Source organism: Nycticebus coucang, chromosome 6 (genome assembly GCF_027406575.1).
Source record: "Nycticebus coucang isolate mNycCou1 chromosome 6, mNycCou1.pri, whole genome shotgun sequence".
NCBI lineage: Eukaryota > Metazoa > Chordata > Mammalia > Primates > Lorisidae > Nycticebus > Nycticebus coucang.
The window spans coordinates 112,871,747-112,894,215 of record NC_069785.1 but is presented as its reverse complement, the minus strand read 5'-3'; the positions used below and the strand labels follow the sequence as shown (position 1 = coordinate 112,894,215).

General features: G+C 38.6%; 1 protein-coding gene across 1 annotated transcript in view; it reads right to left on the bottom strand.

Annotated features, from left to right (window-relative positions):
- The window catches only part of DDX10 (DEAD-box helicase 10), a 352,575-nt gene that overhangs the window by 304,217 nt on the left and 25,889 nt on the right, over positions 1–22,469 (bottom strand). Inside the window, exons 7-9 of the mRNA XM_053594940.1 lie at positions 9,900–10,026; positions 5,866–6,028; positions 362–446 (exon numbers count right to left, since the gene is read on the bottom strand). Coding sequence (XP_053450915.1) covers positions 362–446; positions 5,866–6,028; positions 9,900–10,026 — 375 coding nt within the window. The remainder of the gene's footprint in view (positions 1–361; positions 447–5,865; positions 6,029–9,899; positions 10,027–22,469) is intronic.

The window sequence follows — 22,469 nt, the reverse complement described above, 5'->3', positions numbered from 1 at the left end:
GAGGATTTAAGGCAGCCACTGGGGGCCTCAGAAAGTATTCCCTGAGGATAACAGATCACTGCTGTAGTCTTACATCTGAGAGGTCAATAAGACTCAATGAGATGATATTCAGTGAACAATTTTGATGAAAAGTTTAGTAAAAGGAAAGTTAAAACAACAATTGTCATGGATGTTTCTCAGCACTAATCAAATCTCAGCCATAATGATTTATAATAGGTGACAAGCTGCTATCAACCCCCACTACAAAATGCCAAAGCGGCATTCACTTACCCGAATTCCTCCATTCTTCATTTACAGTGAGGGAAGCAAGCTTTGTTATTTAGACAGCAGCAAAAGCAAAGAAATGGGCCAGTGCACCTACCTGGCAGTCCTGCCTGCTCTGTGAATATATGTGTTGGCATCCTCTGGACAATCAAACTGAAGAACCCAATTCACAGCTGGGAAATCTATGCAGAGGGAATAATCAATGTCAAGTTAGGAAATCAGTTCAAGGTCTGCCCTACTGCACTATTTTTATTTTATAATATTGCCCGCTAGGACTTTCTAGCATATCAAACTGATAGATACCATCTGTGAACTCTATTAAAAATAAAGTTAATTGCATGAACCAAGAGATAAACATTGACAGTGAACTAAAATTAATGACCAAATGTGAAGATTACTTCGTATCTGACACAGAAAAGACAGATTGCTTTGTGTCAAACAATGAAATGCCCTGATATTTAAGAACCTAAAAGAACTACTTTTCATGAGAGGATTTAAAAATAATAATAATAATAATAATTACTGGGCCCTAGTGAACTATATAACTAGTTTCTAAATTTAATTGGAGGTTTACTTTTCTTGCTATTTCCACCTTCATGCAAATAATGTTTTTCTTTGTCCCTCTCCTACTTCTTAGAATTATTTCACATGTATTTTCTGCCTACAGCAGTTTTATTTCCAGAAAATCCTCTCAGCTCCTTAACAGAACTACCTTTGGTCATTTATAGATTTTGCAGCAAGGATTTTGGATCAATTTCTGTCAGAGAGAGGGACTAAGCACAAAAATAATTTTTTAAGATATTAGAAGATAATGTTATAAGCATCAGAACTGTTACTAAGTCATGTAATCTATTCAAAAGGTTGACTAGATTGTATGAGGAAGAACCAAGAAAAACAGAAGAGAGATATTTAGAACAACTCCCTCTTGGGACTTGAAATAACCAAGTACCTCACACAGCAGGGCACGTTGCAAGGTTACAGACAGAAGGGCTGTAGTCCCTCCCTTACCCCAGGCAGTTGTGTCTCCTGAAGAAAACCAAGAATCTTATTCTGGAGAAAGGCTTTAGAGCCCAGGACAGCAGCAGCAGAGTGAAAACAGGAGGACGGAGGAAGTCAGTCTCCATGCTACCTAGGAGGTCGGGCTGCTGAGGCACCTGCTGGACTTCCAGACAGCGAGCAGCGAGCCTAGTTCTCATGAGAGTGAGATTTTCTTCTCTGGAGACTAAATACTGAAGATCTCTACATTTTGAGTTCTCCACAAAATCATCAGCTTTGCCCAACTCCCCTCACAGTGATGTCTATTAGTCAATGAGTCTCTTCTATGTACAAATCACTTCAAATAGGTTTTTAGTGCCATCATTGCTATTTATAAGACCTCTAAATGTAGACAATTGAGAGAAGACTTAAATGTGAAAGACAGGTGAAAAACAAACAGAAACCATGTGGAGAAGAGAACACAAGAGCAACACCTTGAAGCAACAGCTGGAAAGAAAGTATTCTTAATGGTTGAAAAGTTAGAATTTTAATAGAAAAGCAAAAGAAATCCTCCAGAAAGAACAAGACAAGGACAAAGAGACAGGCAATAGGAGAAAGACAGGAAAACAAGAAGATCAAGGTCACAGGCTCTTCCAGAAAGAGTGCATGAGGGGAGGACGCAGGAGATTTTATGACCCAACTGTTATTTACTGCAAGAAAATCACCAAAAAAAAGTTTAAGAAACAGAATTATGACTATGTAATCATAGTCAAAATATGTAAATGCTGCATATTTAACCAAACATCAAGAAGCAATTCATAGGTAAATTTCTGCAACTGAGAGACATGAGTATCTACTGTATGGTACTCAGTATGGTAACTGTTCACGTTTAATCAAAATTAAAGACTCATCCTTTCCTCAGTTCCACTAGAGCCCCATTTTGAGGATTCAATAGCCACATGGAACCACTAACTATACAACAGTTGCAGACATAGAGTATTTCATCATCACAGAAAAGTTCACTGAACAGGACACGTCTGGATTTAAAGATGCATGAATGCCTTCACAGCCAGGACCTCAAACTCCAGTATGTACCAAAAAATGTCAGAACACTGGACAAAAAGAAAATCCTAGGAATATCCAGAATCAGAAAAGCAGACCTCAACAAAATACTGGCTACTAAGAGGCAAGAGAAAATGCCTGCAAGCTTGTAAGAAAATTTCACCTGGGAATTCTGCCAACCCAGTTATCACTCAGATGGGCCATTATCAGACATGCTCTCCTAAGGACTCCCTTCACTCTCCATGTGCCCTTAAGAAGCGATAGCAGAATGAGTTTTTTTAAAAACTAGTAAGTAGTAAGCCAAGAAAACCACAACAGATAATCTAGAAAGAAAAGTCCCAGTAGGAGAAGTGAGCGTTAGGCTTACAGAGCAACCAGTCTAGGTTGGAGCAGAGGCAGAGGCCACAGAGGGAGGTCCTGAAGGAAAAAGAAACAGAACTGTGAATTTTTACTGAACTAGGCACATGACATCTACTGTATTGAGAACTTAGAACTGGGAACACAGAAAACCAAGCACATTGTATAGCAATTAACTCAATTATTGACTCAAAAACATAGAAGTATGAGACAGGTAATAACCTTAGTACACTATTTCCAGAAAAAAACAATTATAATTAAAACAACATAAACATGAAATATTTAACCAAAAGTCACGAAAAAAACAGGAAAGACAGAGGTAGCAGAAGAGAGATCATTCTTGGAGAGGTTATAAAAGGAATAATCAGGATAATTACCAAACAGATTTAAAAAATGGTAACATAAGATTACTTAGGAATATGAATCAAAATACCAAAAAAAAGGAGTTTTAAGTATTTACTTCTAGAAAGAGAGAAGGGTAGAACAAGGTCTGCTATGTCTCACTATAACTAATTTTTACCCATATATATGTATTATTTATTAAAAAATAAAACTGATAAAGTTCAAAAAGAATAGTTTTTTTTTTTAAAGAGACAGAATCTCACTATGTCGCCCTCTGTAGAGTGCTGTATCATCAGAGCTCACAGCAACCTCCAGCTCTTGGGCTTAAGGGATTCTCTTGCCTCAGCCTCCTGAGTAACCAGAACTATAGGTACCGGCCACAATGCCCAACTATTTTTTTGTTGCAGTTTGGCCAGGGCTGGCTTCGAACTTGCCACCCTCAGTATATGCAGCCGGCACCCTACTCACTGAGCCACCACCCAGAATAGTATATTCTGAAGTTCTTAAACTTTTATATAAGAGAGCTCCAGGGTATTCACTGCACATTTGTGTATAGGAAAAACTAACAACTTACATGTCCAATATTACAGAAATGAATATACAATGGGATAGATTCACACTATGGGACTTTCTACACAAATACTGGATCTTTTTTTTTTTTTTTTTTTTTTTTTTGAGTGGAACCCATTTGTACAGCACCCAATACAAAAATGGACAAATGCATTTATGTTTCTTCTACACAATTCTACAGTGTCTTTTAAATGTTCAGTGACTTTTTTTTTTTTTTTTTTGAGACAGAGGCTCAAGCTGTTCCTCTGGGTGGAGTGCCGTGGCATCACAGCCCGTAGCAACCTCTAATTCCTGGGCTCAAGCAATTCTCCTGCCTCTGCCTCCCAAGTAGCTGGGATTACAGGCACCTGCCACAATGCCCAGCTATTTTTTGTTTGGTTGCAGCCATCATTGTTGGTGGGCCCGGGCTGGATTCGAACCTGCCAGCTCAGGTGTAATACTGGATCTTTATACATCAACATGGAAAGATGTCAAAAGCAAGTTATAGTCTAGTAGACAGGATATAATTTATATAAACTTTTAAAACATGCAATACTATATAGTGCTTATGAATACCTATACATAAAGTACTTCTATTAGAAATAAACTAGAACAGAAGCTCTTGATACTTTTTATGCCCTTACCTTAAGGCTATGAACCCCTAAGAATACTTTAAATGCATAAAGTAAAACATAGGTTATGAGAAAAAATGAAAGACATTTTTACTGAACTCTTAATACAGTCAATATAATATAGTTATATATATATATATATTTTTTTTTTTTTTTTTTAAGGCAGAGTCTCACTTTATCGTCCTCAGTAGAGTGCTATGATATCACAGCTCACAGCAACCTCCAACTCCTGGGCTTAGGCAATTCTCTAGCCTCCTGAGTAGCCAGGACTATAGGCACCCACCAGAATGCCCAGCTATTTTTTTGTTGCAATTTGACCACGGCCGAGTTTGAACCCACCACCTCGGTATATGGGGCCAGTGTCCTACCCACTGAGCACAGGCGCCGCCCAGTCGTGTATATTCTTACCAACACATTAAATAACATTACTCAGCTGTGGATCTGATAACCACTAAAATACCAAAATAGTACCGCATATAAACAATATTTCCCGATATCTGTAAAAACTAATGTAAAACTAGAACAGAAGCTCTTGATACTTTTTATGCCCTTACCTTAAGGCTATGAACCCCTAAGAATACTTTAAATGCATAAAGTAAAACATAGGTTATGAGAAAAAATGAAAGACATTTTTACTGAACTGTGATGACAGTCACAGGTACTACTAAAACTGTTAGTTTGTTACTTAGTCATAATACTAAATGTCAGTTAAAAGATGGTGAAAATACAATTTTTTCCTCATCCAAGTTCATGGACCTGCTGAATTCTATCACAGATTCTTCAGACTAGATGTAAAGAACTATCAACAAATATGACAGTAACTTTGGGGAAAAAGGGGAGTAAAATGGGACAGGAAAAGGATACACAGAGGACTTTTATCAATTAATATTTAATAATATTAAAGGAAGATGACAAAACATTAAAATCTAGTCATTGTGATATGTCATCTTCTAATTTTTAAAAAAAGAAATCTGGCCTTTAAAATGAGTAAATTCAGTTCAAAATTATGTGGATGAACTGGTATGTCATCTGAGATAAGCTTTACAATCCTCCAAGAGGGACAGGAGAAGGAATTACAAAAAAGATTAAAGGTGGGTAAAGTGTATACAAAGGTAGATAACACTCCCTTTGTGTAAAACTTGCATAATAAGATAAAGTGAAGATTCAAATTCTCATCCTCTGTTCTTGTGTCCAAACTAGTTTTCTTCTCTAATTACTTTCATCCCCATCCCACACTCACAAAGCCTCAAGTTGTCCATCAACCCAATGGTTTTTGAAAATCCAAATACATTAAATGTAGTGATTTTAAGATAAACATTAGAACGGTTGGTGAAAAGATGGACTTCGCTGATTTTTGTTACTTGAGTTTGATATCTATGAACAACTTTCCAGTTTTCAAAGAAACAGGAATTGCTTTCATATTACTGAACTTTTAATCCTCCTCTTGATTTTGTAGGCTGCTCAGGATTATATAGTGTAATTATTACAAAACAATGGTAAAAGCACAAAAAAATGCAAATATTATAGAAATTTTCACCAACACATCCTTAACCAATTTACTTATTTTTCTCTTACAAAATAAGAAAAGGCCGATTATTTGAGCCTATCAGATTTCCCAAAACACACCTTGTGACAAACTGTGTTTCTTGCAATCACAGAAATTTCATGGTAGGAAATCTCTTACCCAGCCCCCTGGCGGCGATGTCAGTTGCAAAGAGCACTGCAGCTCTCTTGCGGACAAACTCATTGTAGACCTCCATCCTTCTCATCTGCTGCTGCCGACCATGGAGGGCAAGGATGGAAACGCCAGGACGCAGCCGGCAGAATACGCGGTAGAGATACTGAACCTGGTTATGAACACAAGAGTAAGTTTGGTACTTTCAGATGGCAGCAGCGAAGTCTGTAAGATGAACAGCAAAAATGTACCAGGAAAACAAATTTTACCAAATACAAAAATCTCCAAATATGGAGCAGAGAAAGGGAAACGTAATCTAGTCAAATATTTTTGTTCACCTATTTCCTTAGCTTTTTTTCAAATACTCTTCCTACATTTTTACATTGATACCCAAAGTCTTTCCAAATTTGAATAGATGCAAAGAATGTAGTTTCTGGTAAATATTGATGCTCTAATATAAACACTTATCTCTCACAAACTTATGAATTCTGAATAGCAGAGCAATTTGATACTCACTACCAACTATGTACAAAGTGTGAAGCAAACACTGACAGAAAGACTTCACCTCCTTCTTCTAATTCGTATTCCTATTTTCTGACCTCACAGAATTGCATTATAAGTTTGGGGCCTAAAAATTTTTTTTTGCAGTTTTCGGCCAGGGCTGGGTTTGAATCCGCCGCCTCTGGTATATGGGGCCAGCACCCTACTCCTTTGAGCCATAGGCACCACCCGGAGCCTAAAAATTTTTTACTGATCATTCTATCACAACTCAATTTTCAACAAAAGTTAAAACTGATATATATACTTTTAATTTCCTGTGGCCGTAGACTGATGAACTTTCTTTTTAGACTGAGCAATTACTACAAAAATTAGTAGTACAGAACCAAGAAATGTTAGGATTTGAAAAACTGTTAGACATAAAATTGTTGTAAATGTCTGAGATGAAATGAGGCTGATCATTTTAGTTTTCTCTTACATACTCCAATGGACACTGAGGACTGCTACACCAAAACAGACTGCAACATCCCTTCCCCTGTGCAAGTGTTAAGAAAACCTCTTCACATAAATACAGAAAATGGACTCAAAGGAAGTTTAACTCTTAAAGCTCCTACAAACATGCCAAAAATCATGATGTATTATAAACAATTTGTGGTGATCCACTAACTCCATTAAAGTGTCTCTTCAATTTTGTTGAAGAGAAGGGAAAACCAAGAGAATTGCAAAATGACTTATTACCCAGTCATTACAGTCATTCACTTTCTCAACAGCAACATCCTAGTACCAGGGAGGTTCCAATTCTGGGCAACGTATCAGGATGATTTGGGATGGATGGACTTAGGCCTTTCTTCTGTAAAGATCTCTAGTGGCTGCCGTGAAAGGGGTGATGGGAAAGGAGAACCGGCAGACCACAGATGCACTCTTAGGCAAGTCGATCTCAGAAGAAGCAAGGTGGACACTCGGGAGGTGTATACTGAGTTCATTCAAACGTGCCACAATCTGCATCTCTTGAATCAAGATAGGCCTCGAATTCCTGCTCTTTAACAAACTAGCTGGGGTAGACATGTGAAATAAAGCCATGTAGGTTCTAAGCATGGACTTTAAACAGAAAAAGTCTCTGCCGGGTTTTGGGTTTTAATCAAGATAGTGCTTTATTCCAGTTTCTGCTTTCCAAAGTTCACTCTGGCTATACCGTGGAAAAACTACTAGAAAGAAAGAGAGGGAATGGAGACCAATTAGGAGGCTGAGGGAAAATTAAGCCTGGTTCTGACTACACTGCAGCATGGCAGGTGATTAGAAGTGACAGCCAGTGAGTTACCAGACAGAATGCAGGTTAAGGACAGGAACTGAGAAGTCAGCCATTTGAAAGGAAGAAAAGTTGGAAGAAGCAGATCTAGGGATAAGAACTCTTAAATTGCTTTTCCCATGTTAAGTTTGAAATGCATTCTGGATGCACAATTGAAAATATCTAATAGTCAAGTGGATACACAAGTCCCCAGTAAAGAATTGAGGGCTTGAGATGTATATTTGGCAGTTAGCATAGAGATGAATTTAAGCCATGAAACTAACGAGGTTACCTAGAAAGAGAGCGCAAATGGGAAAAGGGCAGAGCAGAGCTCCGAGGACTCCCAGTTGCTGTGGTCCAGCAGAGAACCAGCACAGGGTATTGAAACAGAGCAGTCAGAAAGAAGCGGGGGGAGGGAGATTAATGTGTGGAGTCACAGCATCTAAAGAAGATTCTTGTTCAAGAGGAAGGGAATGTTTAGCTGTATCAAATGCTCTGGAGAGGTCAAATAAAATAAGGACCAATAACTAAGCACTGACTCTGGAAAGCTGTATCTCTTAATAACAGCTGATTCAGTGGCAGGCTAAGGAGAGAGCACAGACGAGCAAGTGACCCAGCTCGCAGACATATGTCTTTACAAGAGTTTGCTATAAAGAAGACCAAAGAGGCACTGGCTGGAAAGGGACATGGGACTTTTATTCCTAATATGGGCAATATTAAAGAATGATGAGAAAACAAATGCAAGAGCGAAAGTAGATATTTGCAGTCTCATTTGTACAAGTGAGAGGACAGAGCCTGGAAAACACCGGAAGGACTGGTCGCAGACACAAGCAAGGACGCTTCATCTACCATGGTAAGGAAAACAGTGGATTATTCATTACAGAGTAGAAACTTCAAACAGAACTCAAACTTGTTTCCTAGTACTTAAATACCAAGAACCAATCCTGCTTTGGGAGATGTTTTTGAAAATCTAAAATAGGTCCTATAATAACTGAAGTCATTCTTTATATGTGAGGCTGAGGTGGGAGACCACCTGAGCCCAGAAGTTTGAGGTTACACTGAGCTATCAGTGCACCACTTACTCTAGCCTGGCAAACACAGCAAGACCCTCACTCTAAAAGAAAAATTAATTAATTGCTTGGCAAAATGATTGAGTTCAGTAGACAATAGAAACAGATTGGCTCGACGCCTGTAGCTCAAGCGGCCAAGGCTCCAGCCACATACACCAGAGCTGGGGGGTTCGAATCTAGCCCGGGCCTGCCAAACAACAATGACAACTACAACCAAAAGATAGCCGGGCGTTGTAGCAGGTGCCTGTAGTCCCAGCTACTTGGGAGACTGAGGCAAGAGAATTGCTTAAGCCCAGGAATCAGGAGGTTGCTGTGAGCAGTGACGCCACAGAACTCTACCCAGGGCAACAGCTTGAGGCTCTGTCTCAAAAAATAAGAAAAAAAAAAAAAAAAAAAACAGATCACCACTTACCTTCCCATAAGCTGAAGAGGAGAAGCTCACCTGTTTATCAAGCTAAGCTACTGCAAAAGCTGCTAGGTCTAGAATTGATCTGTACATCACTAGGAACCTGAAATACCCTGGATAGGTGGCACACGTGTACCCACAAAGACCATGGACCCTTCTTAGAGGAGGTGACCAAGTGCTCTTATGCATCTCTGAGCTCCTCATTCCACCACAGGGCTGGTTTTCAAGAAGTACTTATTAACTAAACAAAGATAAAAATAGAACACTGATGAAGGAGAGAGAAGGACGCAACAGAGACTTAAAAAAGGAAACATCAAAAAGGGACTTTCAGGTGTTAACGACTGACCTTCGCCTTCAAGAACATTAAGTATTTCCCCAGAGTTAGGGTCAAGGACACAGGGCGGGCACACCAGACAGATCAGCACAGACAAGGACAGGAGGCGTGGGAATAAATGGTGCATTCAGTTCTACATCTACAGAGAGTAAGTGTCAGATTATAAAGACCTCTCTTTAACTAACAGTTACTCATTCTACTAATATTATTGACAGCTACTATGTGTCCAGTATTATTAGAACCTACCAAACAATAATGAAAAAATAAGTTTTTGCTCTCATCACGCTCAAAGTGTCATCCACTGATTCCTTTACAATACACACTACAGACCCCTCATTACACCTGGCACTGTATTTCTCTTACAATTATTTGTCTAACTGAAAGTTGGTATTTCAAAAGAGATAATTTAACAGGAATAAGTTCAGGAATTTAAAAAAAAAAAATTGATACCTCTTTGCAACTGGAGAAAAATACAATACTCTTCTTCTTCAGATGGCTTCTCAAAAAGGAGAACAGCACACTGACCTTCTGTTGCAGCTCACACACCACGTAGTTCTGCTCCAAAGTGGCAGGGGTGCTTGTGGAATGAAGGGGAGGAGAAACATCAAAAAATATATCATGTTGGTAACTTTGAAATCCAGACCAAAAAAGAAAACAAGTTTTAACAGTGGGACATCTCAAACAAATTTCCTATACACACAGACAGCTGGACAATTAAGTTCTCAAACTCATCCTAGAAAAAAAGGTGCTACACACTTCATTGCTGAATATCACTATGGTCACTTTCACAGTATTCCCCGTAGGAAGCTAAGCACCTACACCCAGTCCACCCTTGAGTTCACAAACTTAATTGCCATACCTAGTACAACAGCTCTGATGGTTATTCCAGTAAAAGTGTTCTCCAACTGCTTTGAAGAATAGGGTAGGAGGCCAGGCCTGGTGGCTCAAGCTTGTAATCCTAGCACTCTGGGAGGTCAAGGCAGGTGGACTGCTTCAGCTCACAGGTTCGAGACCAGCCTAAGCAAGAGTGAGATCCCCATCTCTAAAAATAGCCAGGCATTGTGGCTGGCACCTGTGGTGCCAGCTACTCAGACGGCTGAGCAAGAGAATTGCTTGAGCCCAAGAGTTTGAGGTTGCAGTGAGATATGACACCATGGCACTCTACCAAGGGTGACAAAATGAAACTGTCTCAAAAAAGAATAGACTAGGAACTGGTATCAGTGCATATTATCCTTAGGAACTGAATTAAAAACAAGATTTTAAAATACATTCAAAATCTCTTGTAGATTGCATGTCAAAAAATCTAATTTGTAAACAGTGATAATCTCTGAAAATGCAGGGAGGGTCAAGGATCAACTAAAAAGGGGCCTGGACAGCTCGCTGTGCTGGGATTATGCTCTACACCGTATTAGAGCTTAGGTTACAGAGACACACATTCATCAGGACTCATAAGAATACTTAAAATTTGTGTATTTCATTGTATATGTTTTATACCAAAAAATAAAATCCGTACAAATACTAAAACTCCTTAGTGAGGATGATGGGAAGATGGCGGACTGAAGCCAGCTTTCCATAGAGGCTCCTGTCCTGAAGGAGAGTTAGGGGACGAAAATTTAGCAAATAACCTGATGGATTCCAGCAACACCAAGCGAGAAAGTTGAAGAACGCACATCAACCCCGCTGAGGAGAGCTGCGATCACAAGGAAGCAAACAAAAGCTGAGACTTCAAGCCAGAGTAGAAGTTGCAAGAGGATCGAACAGAAACCAGCTGAAAACAAGACAGAACCACTTTGCTCCACCACACCAGACAGGACCCCAGTTTCTCAGGCCACAACACTGTACGGGCCCTCGATAAAACCCCAGGGGAAAAACCAAAGGGAGTAAAATAACCATGGGGCGGAATCAGCGGAAAAACTCTGGTAACATGAATAACCAGAATAGATCAACCCCCCCAAGAAAAGATACGGCAGATGTGATTGAAGATCCCATTCATAAACATCTGGCTGAGATGTCAGAAATCGAATTCAGAATTTGGATGGCAGACAAGATTAATAAAATGGAATTAGGAATCCGAGGAGAAATTCAAAAATTCTCTCAAGAATTTAACGAATTTAAAGACAAAACCACCAAAGACTTAGACACACTGAAGCAAGAACTTACAGCCCTCAAAGATATGAAAAATACAGTAGAATCCCTCAGTAACAGAATGGAGCAAGCAGAAGAAAGGATTTCTGACATTGAAGATAAAGTCTTCGAACGCTCCCAATCTCTCAAAGAGGAAGAGAAATGGAGAGCAAAAACGGATCACTCACTCAGAGAACTCTCAGATAATTCGAAAAAAAGCAACATAAGGATTATAGGAATTTCTGAGAACGATGAAGTGGCCTCCAAGGGCACAGAGGCCCTTCTGCATGAAATTATGAAAGAAAATTTTCCAGACATGCCTAGAGAATCTGAAATTCAGATAGCAGACAGCTTCAGAACCCCAGCACGATTCAACCCCAATAAGTCATCCCCCAGACATATCATAATTAGCTTCACTAAAGTTAACATGAAAGAGAAGATTCTCAAAGCAGCCCGGCGAAAGAAAACTATAACATACAAAGGTAAGAATATTAGAATAACTGCAGATCTCTCTGCTGAAACTTTTCAACCTACAAGAGGCTGGTCATCAACTTTTAATCTCCTAAAGCAAAAAAACTTTCAACCCAGGATCTTGAATCCAGCTAAACTGAGTTTCATCTATGATGGAGAAATTAAATACTTCAATGACATTCATATGTTGAAAAAATTTGCCATAAGTAAACCAGCTCTTCAGGATATTCTCAGACCTATCCTCCACAATGACCAACCCAATCCTATACCACAAAAGTAAACTCACTCAGAAACTTCGGATCAAACTCCAACTTCCACACTGGCGAAAGGATTAAAAATGTCCACTGGACCTTTGAAAAACTCGATACCCAAAATTCCACCAGACTTATCAATACTCTCCATCAATGTGAATGGCTTAAACTGTCCTCTAAAGAGGCATAGGTTAGCTCACTGGATACAAAAACTCAAGCCAGATATTTGTTGCATACAAGAGTCACATCTCAACTTAAAAGACAAATACAGACTCAGGGTGAAAGGATGGTCATCCATATTTCAGGCAAATGGTAATCAGAAAAAAGCAGGTGTTGCAATTTTATTTGCAGATACAGTAGGCTTTAAACCATCAAAAGTAAGGAAGGATAAGAATGGTCACTTCATATTTGTTAAGGGTAATACTCAATATGATGAGATCTCAATTATTAATATCTATGCACCCAACCAGAATGCACCTCAATTTATAAGAGAAACTCTAACAGATATGAGTAACTTGATTTCCTCCAGCTCCATAATCGGAGATTTCAACACTCCCTTGGCAGTGTTGGATCGATCCTCCAGAAAGAAGCTGAGCAAAGAAATCTTAGATTTAAACCTAACCATCCAATATTTAGATTTAGCAGACATCTACAGAACATTTCATCCCAACAAAACTGAATACACATACTTCTCATCAGCCCACGGAACTTACTCCAAAATTGACCACATTTTAGGTCACAAGTCTAACCTCAGTAAATTTAAAGGAATAGAAATTATTCCATGCATCTTCTCGGACCATCATGGAATAAAACTTGAATTGAGTAACAACAGGAATCTGCATACCCATACAAAAACATGGAAGTTAAATAACCTTATGCTGAATGATAGCTGGGTCAGAGATGAGATTAAGAAAGAAATCGCCAATTTTATGGAACAAAACGACAATGAAGACACAAACTATCAGAACCTATGGGACACTGCAAAGGCAGTTCTAAGAGGGAAATTTATAGCACTGCAAGCCTTCCTCAAGAGAACGGAAAGAGAGGAAGTTAACAACTTAATGGGACATCTCACGCAACTGGAAAAGGAAGAACATTCCAACCCCAAACCCAGAAGAAGAAAAGAAATAACCAAACTTAGAGCAGAATTAAATGAAATTGAAAACAAAAGAATAATACAACAGATCAATAAATCAAAAAGCTGGTTTTTTGAAAAGGTCAATAAAATAGATAAACCTCTGGCCAACCTAATCAGGAAAAAAAGAGTAAAATCCCTAATATCATCAATCAGAAACAACAAAGACGAAATAACCAGAGACTCATCAGAAATCCAAAAAATCCTTAATGAGTATTACAAGAAACTTTATTCTCAGAAATATGAAAATCTGAAGGAAATAGACCGATACTTGGAAGCACGCCACCTTCCAAGACTTAACCAGAATCAAGTAGAAATGATGAACAGACCCATATCAAGTTCAGAAATAGCATCAACTATACAAAACCTCCCTAAAAAGAAAAGCCCAGGACCAGATGGTTTCACGTCAGAATTCTACCAAACCTTTAAAGAGGAATTAGTACCTATATTACTCAACCTGTTCCAAAATGTAGAAAAAGAAGGAAGACTACCCAACACGTTCTATGAAGCAAACATCACCCTGATCCCCAAACCAGGAAAAGACCCAACAAGGAAAGAAAATTATAGACCAGTATCACTAATGAATATAGATGCAAAAATATTCAACAAGATCCTAACAAACAGAATCCAGCAACACATCAAACAAATTATACATCATGACCAAGTTGGTTTTATCCCAGGGTCTCAAGGCTGGTTCAATATACGTAAATCTATAAATGTAATTCAGCACATAAACAAATTAAAAAACAAAGACCATATGATTCTCTCAATTGATGCAGAAAAAGCTTTTGATAATATCCAGCATCGCTTCATGATCAGAACACTCAAGAAAATTGGTCTAGAAGGGACTTTTCTTAAACTGATAGAGGCTATCTACAGAAAACCCACAGCCAATATCATATTGAATGGAGTTAAATTGGAATCATTTCCACTCAGATCAGGAACCAGACACGGCTGCCCATTGTCTCCATTGCTTTTCAACATTGTAATGGAACTTTTAGCCAACGCAATTAGGGAAGAAAAGGCGATCAAGGGTATCCATATAGGGTCAGAAGAGATCAAATTTTCGCTCTTCGCAGATGATATGATTGTGTATCTGGAAAACACTAGGGACTCTACTACAAAACTCCTAGAAGTGATCAAGGAATACAGCAGCGTCTCAGGTTACAAAATCAACATCCATAAATCGGTAGCCTTTATATACACCAACAACAGTCAAGTTGAAAAAGCAGTTAAGGACTCTATCCCATTCACAGTAGTACCAAAGAAGATGAAATATTTGGGAATTTACCTAACAAAAGACGTGAAAGATCTCTATAAAGAGAACTATGAAACTCTAAGAAAAGAAATAGCTGAAAATGTTAACAAATGGAAAAACATACCATGCTCATGGCTGGGAAGAATCAACATTATCAAAATGTCCATACTACCCAAAGCAATATATAATTTCAACGCACTCCCTATTAAAGCTCCACTGTCATATTTTAAAGATCTTGAAAAAACATTACTTCGTTTTATATGGAATCAGAAAAAACCTCGAATAGCCAAGACATTACTCAGAAATGAAAACAAAACAGGAGGAATCACACTACCAGACCTCAGACTTTACTACAAATCGATAGTGATCAAAACAGCATGGTATTGGCACAAAAACAGAGAAGTAGATATCGGGAACAGAATAGAGAACCAAGAGATGAATCCAGCTACTTACCGCTATTTGATTTTTGACAAGCCAATTAAAAACATTCAGTGGGGAAAAGATTCCCTATTTAACAAATGGTGCTGGGTGAACTGGCTGGCAACCTGCAGAAGACTGAAATTGGACCCACACCTTTCACCATTAACTAAGATAGACTCTCACTGGATTAAAGATTTAAACTTAAGACATGAAACTATAAAAATACTAGAGGAGAATGCAGGGAAAACCCTTGAAGAAATTGGTCTGGGTGAGTATTTCATGAGGAGAACCCCCCGGGCAATTGAAGCAGCTTCAAAAATACACTACTGGGACTTGATCAAACTAAAAAGCTTCTGCCCAGCTAAGAACACAGTAAGCAAAGCAAGCAGACAGCCCTCAGAATGGGAGAAGATATTTGCAGGGTATATCTCTGACAAAGGTTTAATAACCAGAATCCACAGAGAACTCAAACGCATCAGCAAGAAAAAAACAAGGGATCCCATCGCAGGCTGGGCAAGGGATTTGAAGAGAAATTTCTCTGAAGAAGACAGGCGCACGGCCTTCAGACATATCAAAAAATGCTCATCATCTTTAATCATCAGAGAAATGCAAATCAAAACTACTTTGAGATATCATCTAACTCCACTGAGACTAGCCTATATCACAAAATCTCAAGACCAGAGATGTTGGCGTGGATGCGGAGAAAAGGGAACACTTCTGCACTGCTGGTGGGAATGCAAATTAATACATTCCTTTTGGAAAGATATATGGAGAACACTCAGAGATCTAAAAATAGATCTGCCATTCAATCCTGTAATTCCTCTGCTGGGCATATACCCAGAAGACCAAAAATCACAACATAACAAAGATATTTGTACCAGAATATTTATTGCAGCCCAATTCATAATAGCTAAGTCATGGAAAAAGCCCAAGTGCCCACTGATCCACGAATGGATTAATAAATTGTGGTATATGTATACCATGGAATACTATGCAGCCTTAAAGAAAGATGGAGACTTTACCTCTTTCATGTTTACATGGATGGAGCTGGAACATATTCTTCTTAGTAAAGTATCTCAAGAATGGAAGAAAAAATACCCAATGTACACAGCCCTACTATGAAACTAATTTGGGACTCTCACATGAAAGCTATAACCCAGCTACAACTTAACAATAGGGGGAAGTGGGAAAGGGGGGCTGGGTAGAGGGAGGGGGATCGGTGGGATCACACCTGTGGTGCATACTACAGGGGTATTTGCGAAACTTGGTAAATGTAGAATGTAAATGTTTTGGCACAGTAACTGAGATAACGCCGGAAAGGCTATGTTAACCACTGTGATAAAAATGTGTCAAATGGTTTATGAAGCGAGTGTATGATACCCCATGATCATATCAATGTATACAGTTATGATTTAATAAAAAAAAAATAAAACTCCTTAGTGATATATGTGCTGAAATATTTATAGGGGAGATGTACACATATCTGCATTTAAGTCTGAAATGCATCAAAAATTAGATGATATACAGTTAGAGAAATAAATGCAAATAAATGGATGCTACCATTTCATGGGTATAAGGTGTTTACTGCTAAAGCCCTGCAATTTAGGGCACATTTGACACTTCATTATAAAATGTTTCAGAGAAATATATATATATTTACTCTTTGAACCAATATACCCATTTTTAGGATCCCATTCTAACACTACTTTGCTCCATAAAAAAAGAACCACAGGCTTGGCACCTGTAACTCAGTGAATAGGGCATCAGCCACATACACCAAGGCTGACAAATTCAAGTCCAGGCTGGGCCTGCCAAACAACAATGACAACTGTAACAACAACAAAAAATAGCTGGGTGTTGTGGCAGACACCTATAGTTCCAGCTACTCGGGAGGCTGAGGCCAGAGAATCACTTAAGCCCAAGAGTTTGAGGCTGCTGTGAGCTGTGGCATCGTAACACTCTACCAAAGGGGACATAGTGAGACTCTGTCTCAAAAAAAAAAAAAAAAAAAAATATATATATATATATGCACACATATTATTTACAAAACAAAAAAAGATGAAAAATCAATTCAAATGTCCATCAATAGGGTATTTGCAGAATGAACTATTACACATCCATGCAACTGTATCAATATAGTAAAAAAAAAAATAAGGAATGAAAACATTCATACATTGCTATGGAGGGATCTCTAAAATGTAAGCATATAACAGAATAGCACATATGATTTGGTAAAATTTACTATGGTGTGTGAACACATTATATAAGCATACACGTGCCCACTCGCGTTTATATTGGGGGGGGAAAGGGCAGGAAACAAACTAAAAACTAGAAGTCACTTGGTTTTGTATATGACACCAAAATCATAATCCATAAAAAACCGATAAGGTGGACTTCATTGAAAATTTCTGATCTGTGATAGGCAGTGTAAAGAGAATAAAAAGACAAGCCGCAGAATTGGGAAAACATTTGCAAGAGACATCTGACAAAGGACTGTTCTCCAAAATACACAAAGTTCCCAAAATTCAAAAATAAACAGAAACATCCCCATAAAAAAAAAGTGTGGGGGTGGTGAGAAAATTCTTAGCAGACACTCCCCCAAGGAGCACATATTGATGGCAAGTGGGCAGCTGAGAGATGCTCCCGTCGTATGTCGTCAGAGAAACGTGAACTGAAACCACAACACGTCGCTACACCCTTACTGGAATGCTCAATATCCAGGAGAGGGCTAACGTCGAATGCCGGCAAGGACGGAAGAGCAACAGGAACTCTCATCCATCGCTGCAGGCACGCACAATGGTACAACACTTTGAAAGACAGTTTGACAGTTTCCTACAAAACCAAACGTACTTTTACCATCTGGTACAGCAATTATGCTCCTTGCTATTTACCCAAAGGAGCTTGAAAAGCATATCCACACAAAAACCTGCACACGGATGTTTACTGCAATTTTATTCATAATTGCCAAACATGGAAGGAACCAATATGTCCTTCAGTAGGTGAATGAATAAACTACTATATATCCAGATAATGGAATAGATTCAGCACTAAAAAGAAAAATGCTATCGAGCCATGAAAAGACATGACAGAACTTTAAATACATATTACTAAATGAGAGAAAGTCGTCTGATAAGGCAACATATTGTATGATTCATACATGACATTTTGGAAAGCAAAAAAAAATTTTTTTGAGAGAGAGTCTTATTCTGTTACCCTGGCTAGAGTGCAGAGTGCGGAGGTATCAGCCAAGCTCACGACAACCTCAAACTCCTGAGTTGAAGTGATCCTCCTGCCTCAACCTTCCACATAGCTGAGACTACAGGCACCCTCCACTAATTTTTCTATTTTTAGTAGAGAAAGGGACTTGCTCTTGTTCAGGCTGGTCTCAAACTCCTGAGCTCAAGTGATCCTCCCTGCTTGGCCTCCCTAAGTGCTAGGATTACAGGCATGAGTCACTGTGCCCAGCAGGGAAAGAAAACCGTGAAGAAATCCTCATGATACTGACAGAGTACAGCCATTTTGAGAAACAGCTAGAGAGAGAAAGCACGCCAGAACCCAAACTGCAGGACCACAGCAACCCCTCCCCACACCCCTGTAAATCCTCATGACCCTGACAACAAGACTGTAGCGATCCTGGGAGGACAGCTAGTGACAGAAAGCAGGTCACAGAAAAAAATACGATGGTTACAGCAACCCATAATCCTGGAATGCTTTGCGGCTTATGCTCTTGGGAAACATCAGTATCTCCTACCCTGGTCCTGGCTGACACTGCAGATAAGGCCCTGGTGTGAGATTAACACCTTCTGTGGAAGGCAGTGATTCTGAAATCAGTCTCAGACACAGCACCATTCACTCTGCAGGAAAAAATGCCTTCCCTAACCTCTCATGACCCCCTCCCGCATTCCAACTACACTAATAAAAGTCCCTTGAAAGTACGTGAGTCATAGGAGGGAGTAAAGGAGTCAGACTCCATTCTGCTTCTTTAAAATAAAGCTTATCCTTAATCCCTAGACTGGCCTCCTCTCCTTCTTACAGACCCTCACCAGGACTCCCTCCCTAAACCTCTCAAAAATGATTAAGACGTAAAAAAGAGAAGTGGTTGCCAGGAGTCAAGTGAGAAAATGGATGTGTATGATTAGGCGGAGCACATTATTTTTAGGGTTGTGAAGACACTGTATTACACAAGAATAGTAGACACATGTTACAGGTTTGTCCAAACCCTAAAGTATACCATGGACTACGGATGGCAAGGAGGCATCAGTGCAGATCCGTTAAGGTGGCACCTCTGCTACTCTAGCAGAAGTGTAGATGATGGGGGAGGCTGGGCCTGTGCAGGGGCAGGGGGGACGTGATACATGGGAAATCTATACTGTCCTCTCAATTGTGCTGTGAACCTAAAACTTCTCTAAAATAATGAAATCGTTAAAAATAAATAGGTCTTATCTAAAGGAATTTGTAGAAAAACAAAATTAAGTTTTACAAGAAGAAAACAAATGAACCCAAATATATATCTATATCGATAGCTTAACGACAAAGGAATTATCTTCAGAAGAATCTGTTACATCTTTATTGAGATTAATGAAAAAACGCAGAAATCATACTTTTTTTAGTTTATGAATCAAGCTTTTATGTGTAATCATATTATTTAGTAATATTGGCATTATCCTGAAACTATTTTAGATATACTGAGTGATAAATAGAACAAATAAAAGTCATCAGGAATGAAGATGTTTGGCATAAGAGAAAAGAAATACATACAAAAAAGAGGCTGAGTAAAATTTGCTTTCCCAAATCCCAAATTGCTTTGTAAGCATCATTATCAACTCTTTAAAAGAGTCTGTCCAGTGAAAATCCTAACACAATGACCATCCCCCAGCACTTCCTAGCATATGGCCTTTAAATACTATATCCTGCTAAAGGATTGTGTAAAAGCTGGAAATACGTAAGATAAACCTAGAACACCAGAAAGCAAGGAGCCCAGAGGCTCTGAGGGGTGTCTGAGGATCTAGGCAACAACTTGAAGCACCTCCTGCTAGACAACTCAGACAACTCAGGACAGTTATTAAATATGACTTCTACTGACTGAAGGATATGAACTGTAAATCTTTTAAATATTATTAATTTGTCATTAATTACCATTAAATCTGAGTTCATTTTGATAACCTAAAAAAATTAAATTTAAAAAAGAAAAACAGTGTTCACCCTCAGAAAATGCTTGGGAACAATTCATTCCTCTTAAAGCTGATGAAAAGAATATAGCATTGATTCTCAAATCCTGGCTTTCCTGTAAGAACTGAATCTCAGATAATCACATAGGTCATACCAGAAAGCTATTTACTATGACAATATTCAAGCTAGTGAAGAAATGATAGAATTAAAAAACCATAATTTTGTGAACCTTAATGAAATAATGGAGCTAGGCAGGAATTTCCATCAGCTGCTAAAATTAAACAATTAAAAAGCTGTGGTACCTACCATATAGAAGCTGCTTGTATCAGAGAAACATTTTGACCTAGAACACCAACCATAAAAGTTGCAATAAATTTTTAAAAACACATACACACAGATTTAAAGACTTTGGAGAGTAACCAAGACGGCCTAGACTTGAGGTGCTGAAGGAGAAAGTGGAAATGCCCTAAAGGCAACCCCTGAACTAACCTCTGTCCCCCACCCTCAAAGCATCTCCTGACTGTAAGACGGGAGAGAGAAAAAGTGGTAGCCTTAAGGTTAAACGTGTCACTCCCAGATCCCAGAGAAAAGAAAAAGTGAATTTTTAAAATTTTTCATGACCAACTCCTAGACTGAGCATATACCAGCCAAAACAAGGACAAACAAAAAGCAACAACTTGGAAACTACAGGACGAAGCGGAGAGTCTGGCAATTTCAGGAGGTCATGAGGGTCAGAGCCTGGCAAGGGAGAAGGGCTTGGGTAGATTTCTCAGTCCTTCAGTCAGGGTCAGTCCTTCAGTCGAGACCCTGGGAAGGGCTATGCACTGTGGGTCAAGTCTATTCCCCCAAGTCTAAGGGTAAATCAGAAACAGGACAGCCCCAAAGTCACCAGACTAGCCATATCAAACTAACCTGAACTTAAGACATTTGCCTCCCAGGAGAAACAATTTCCTTTCAAAGGTCAAAGGAACAAGAGAGCTCTCTGATGACTTTATAAGACATTAAGGACCCCACAGTACAATAGAAAGAATAACTTTGAAGAGAAAGAAACTGCCAAGATAGCCTTTAAACAAGAAAAAAAAAAAAAGTATAAAAGTCAAAACAAAATGTTTCACTAACAGACATACACTCAAAGGAAATTCTTTAAGCAAAAGAAAAATTCTCAGAAGCATAATAATACAAAAAGAATAATATTTGGGTAAATCTAAATATTGATATTTCAAACAGTAATTGTAGTGATTTATTGGGCTTAAAATATATAGTGATTTATCTGGCCTTAAAACAGAATTAAAATACTTGATAATGAAAACACAAAGATAGAAAGTAAAGAGACCTAAGTAATAAGTAGGTAAATTAAATGTCAAAAGCAATTATTATACTAGATAAAAACAATATGCCACTCCCAAAGACAAATCTGAAAACACAGGACAAAAACAGCATAGAAAATAAAAGGATGGGGAAAAAAATTCACTGTCCAAACACTAACCAAAAAAAAGTTGCTATGTGTAGATTAATATGCTAGACTTAAAGGCAAAAAGTATTTGTAAAGATAAAACATCATAACTGATGTTTCAAATTAATAGATGTAGGCCAGGTAAGATGGCTCACGCCTGTCATCTCAACACTCTGGGAGGCAGAGGTGGGTGGACTGCCTGAGCTCAAGAGTTTGACCAACCTGAGCAAGAGCAAGACCCCCATCTCTAAAAATAGCCAAGCATTGTGGTGGGCACCTATAGTCCCAGCTACTCGGGAAGTTGAGGCAAGAGAATCACTTGAGCCCAAGAATTTAAGGTTGCTGTGAGCTACCACACTACAGAACTCTACCAAGGGCAATAAAATGAGAATCTGATTCAAAAAAAAAAAAAAAATTAAGAGATACAATACTAAATTGGTATATATCTAATAACATAAGCTCATATTCTTGAATTTGAGATTATTCATAATTCACCACAGAATTCAACTTGTAGTCACTGGAACATAGCAAGTTGCCATGGCCCAAAGGCACATTCTTTCAAAAATAAAATTAGAAGCACCAACTGCCTCCATATAGCAACATAAAGAAAACACTGGCATACTTTCTGTAAGTACACTCTGACTTACAACTTCAGAAAGATCAAAATTTTAATTTTCAGGTCCTTCACAATTTGAGGGTAAATATTCTGACACTTTACAAACTCTTGATTATTATGTCT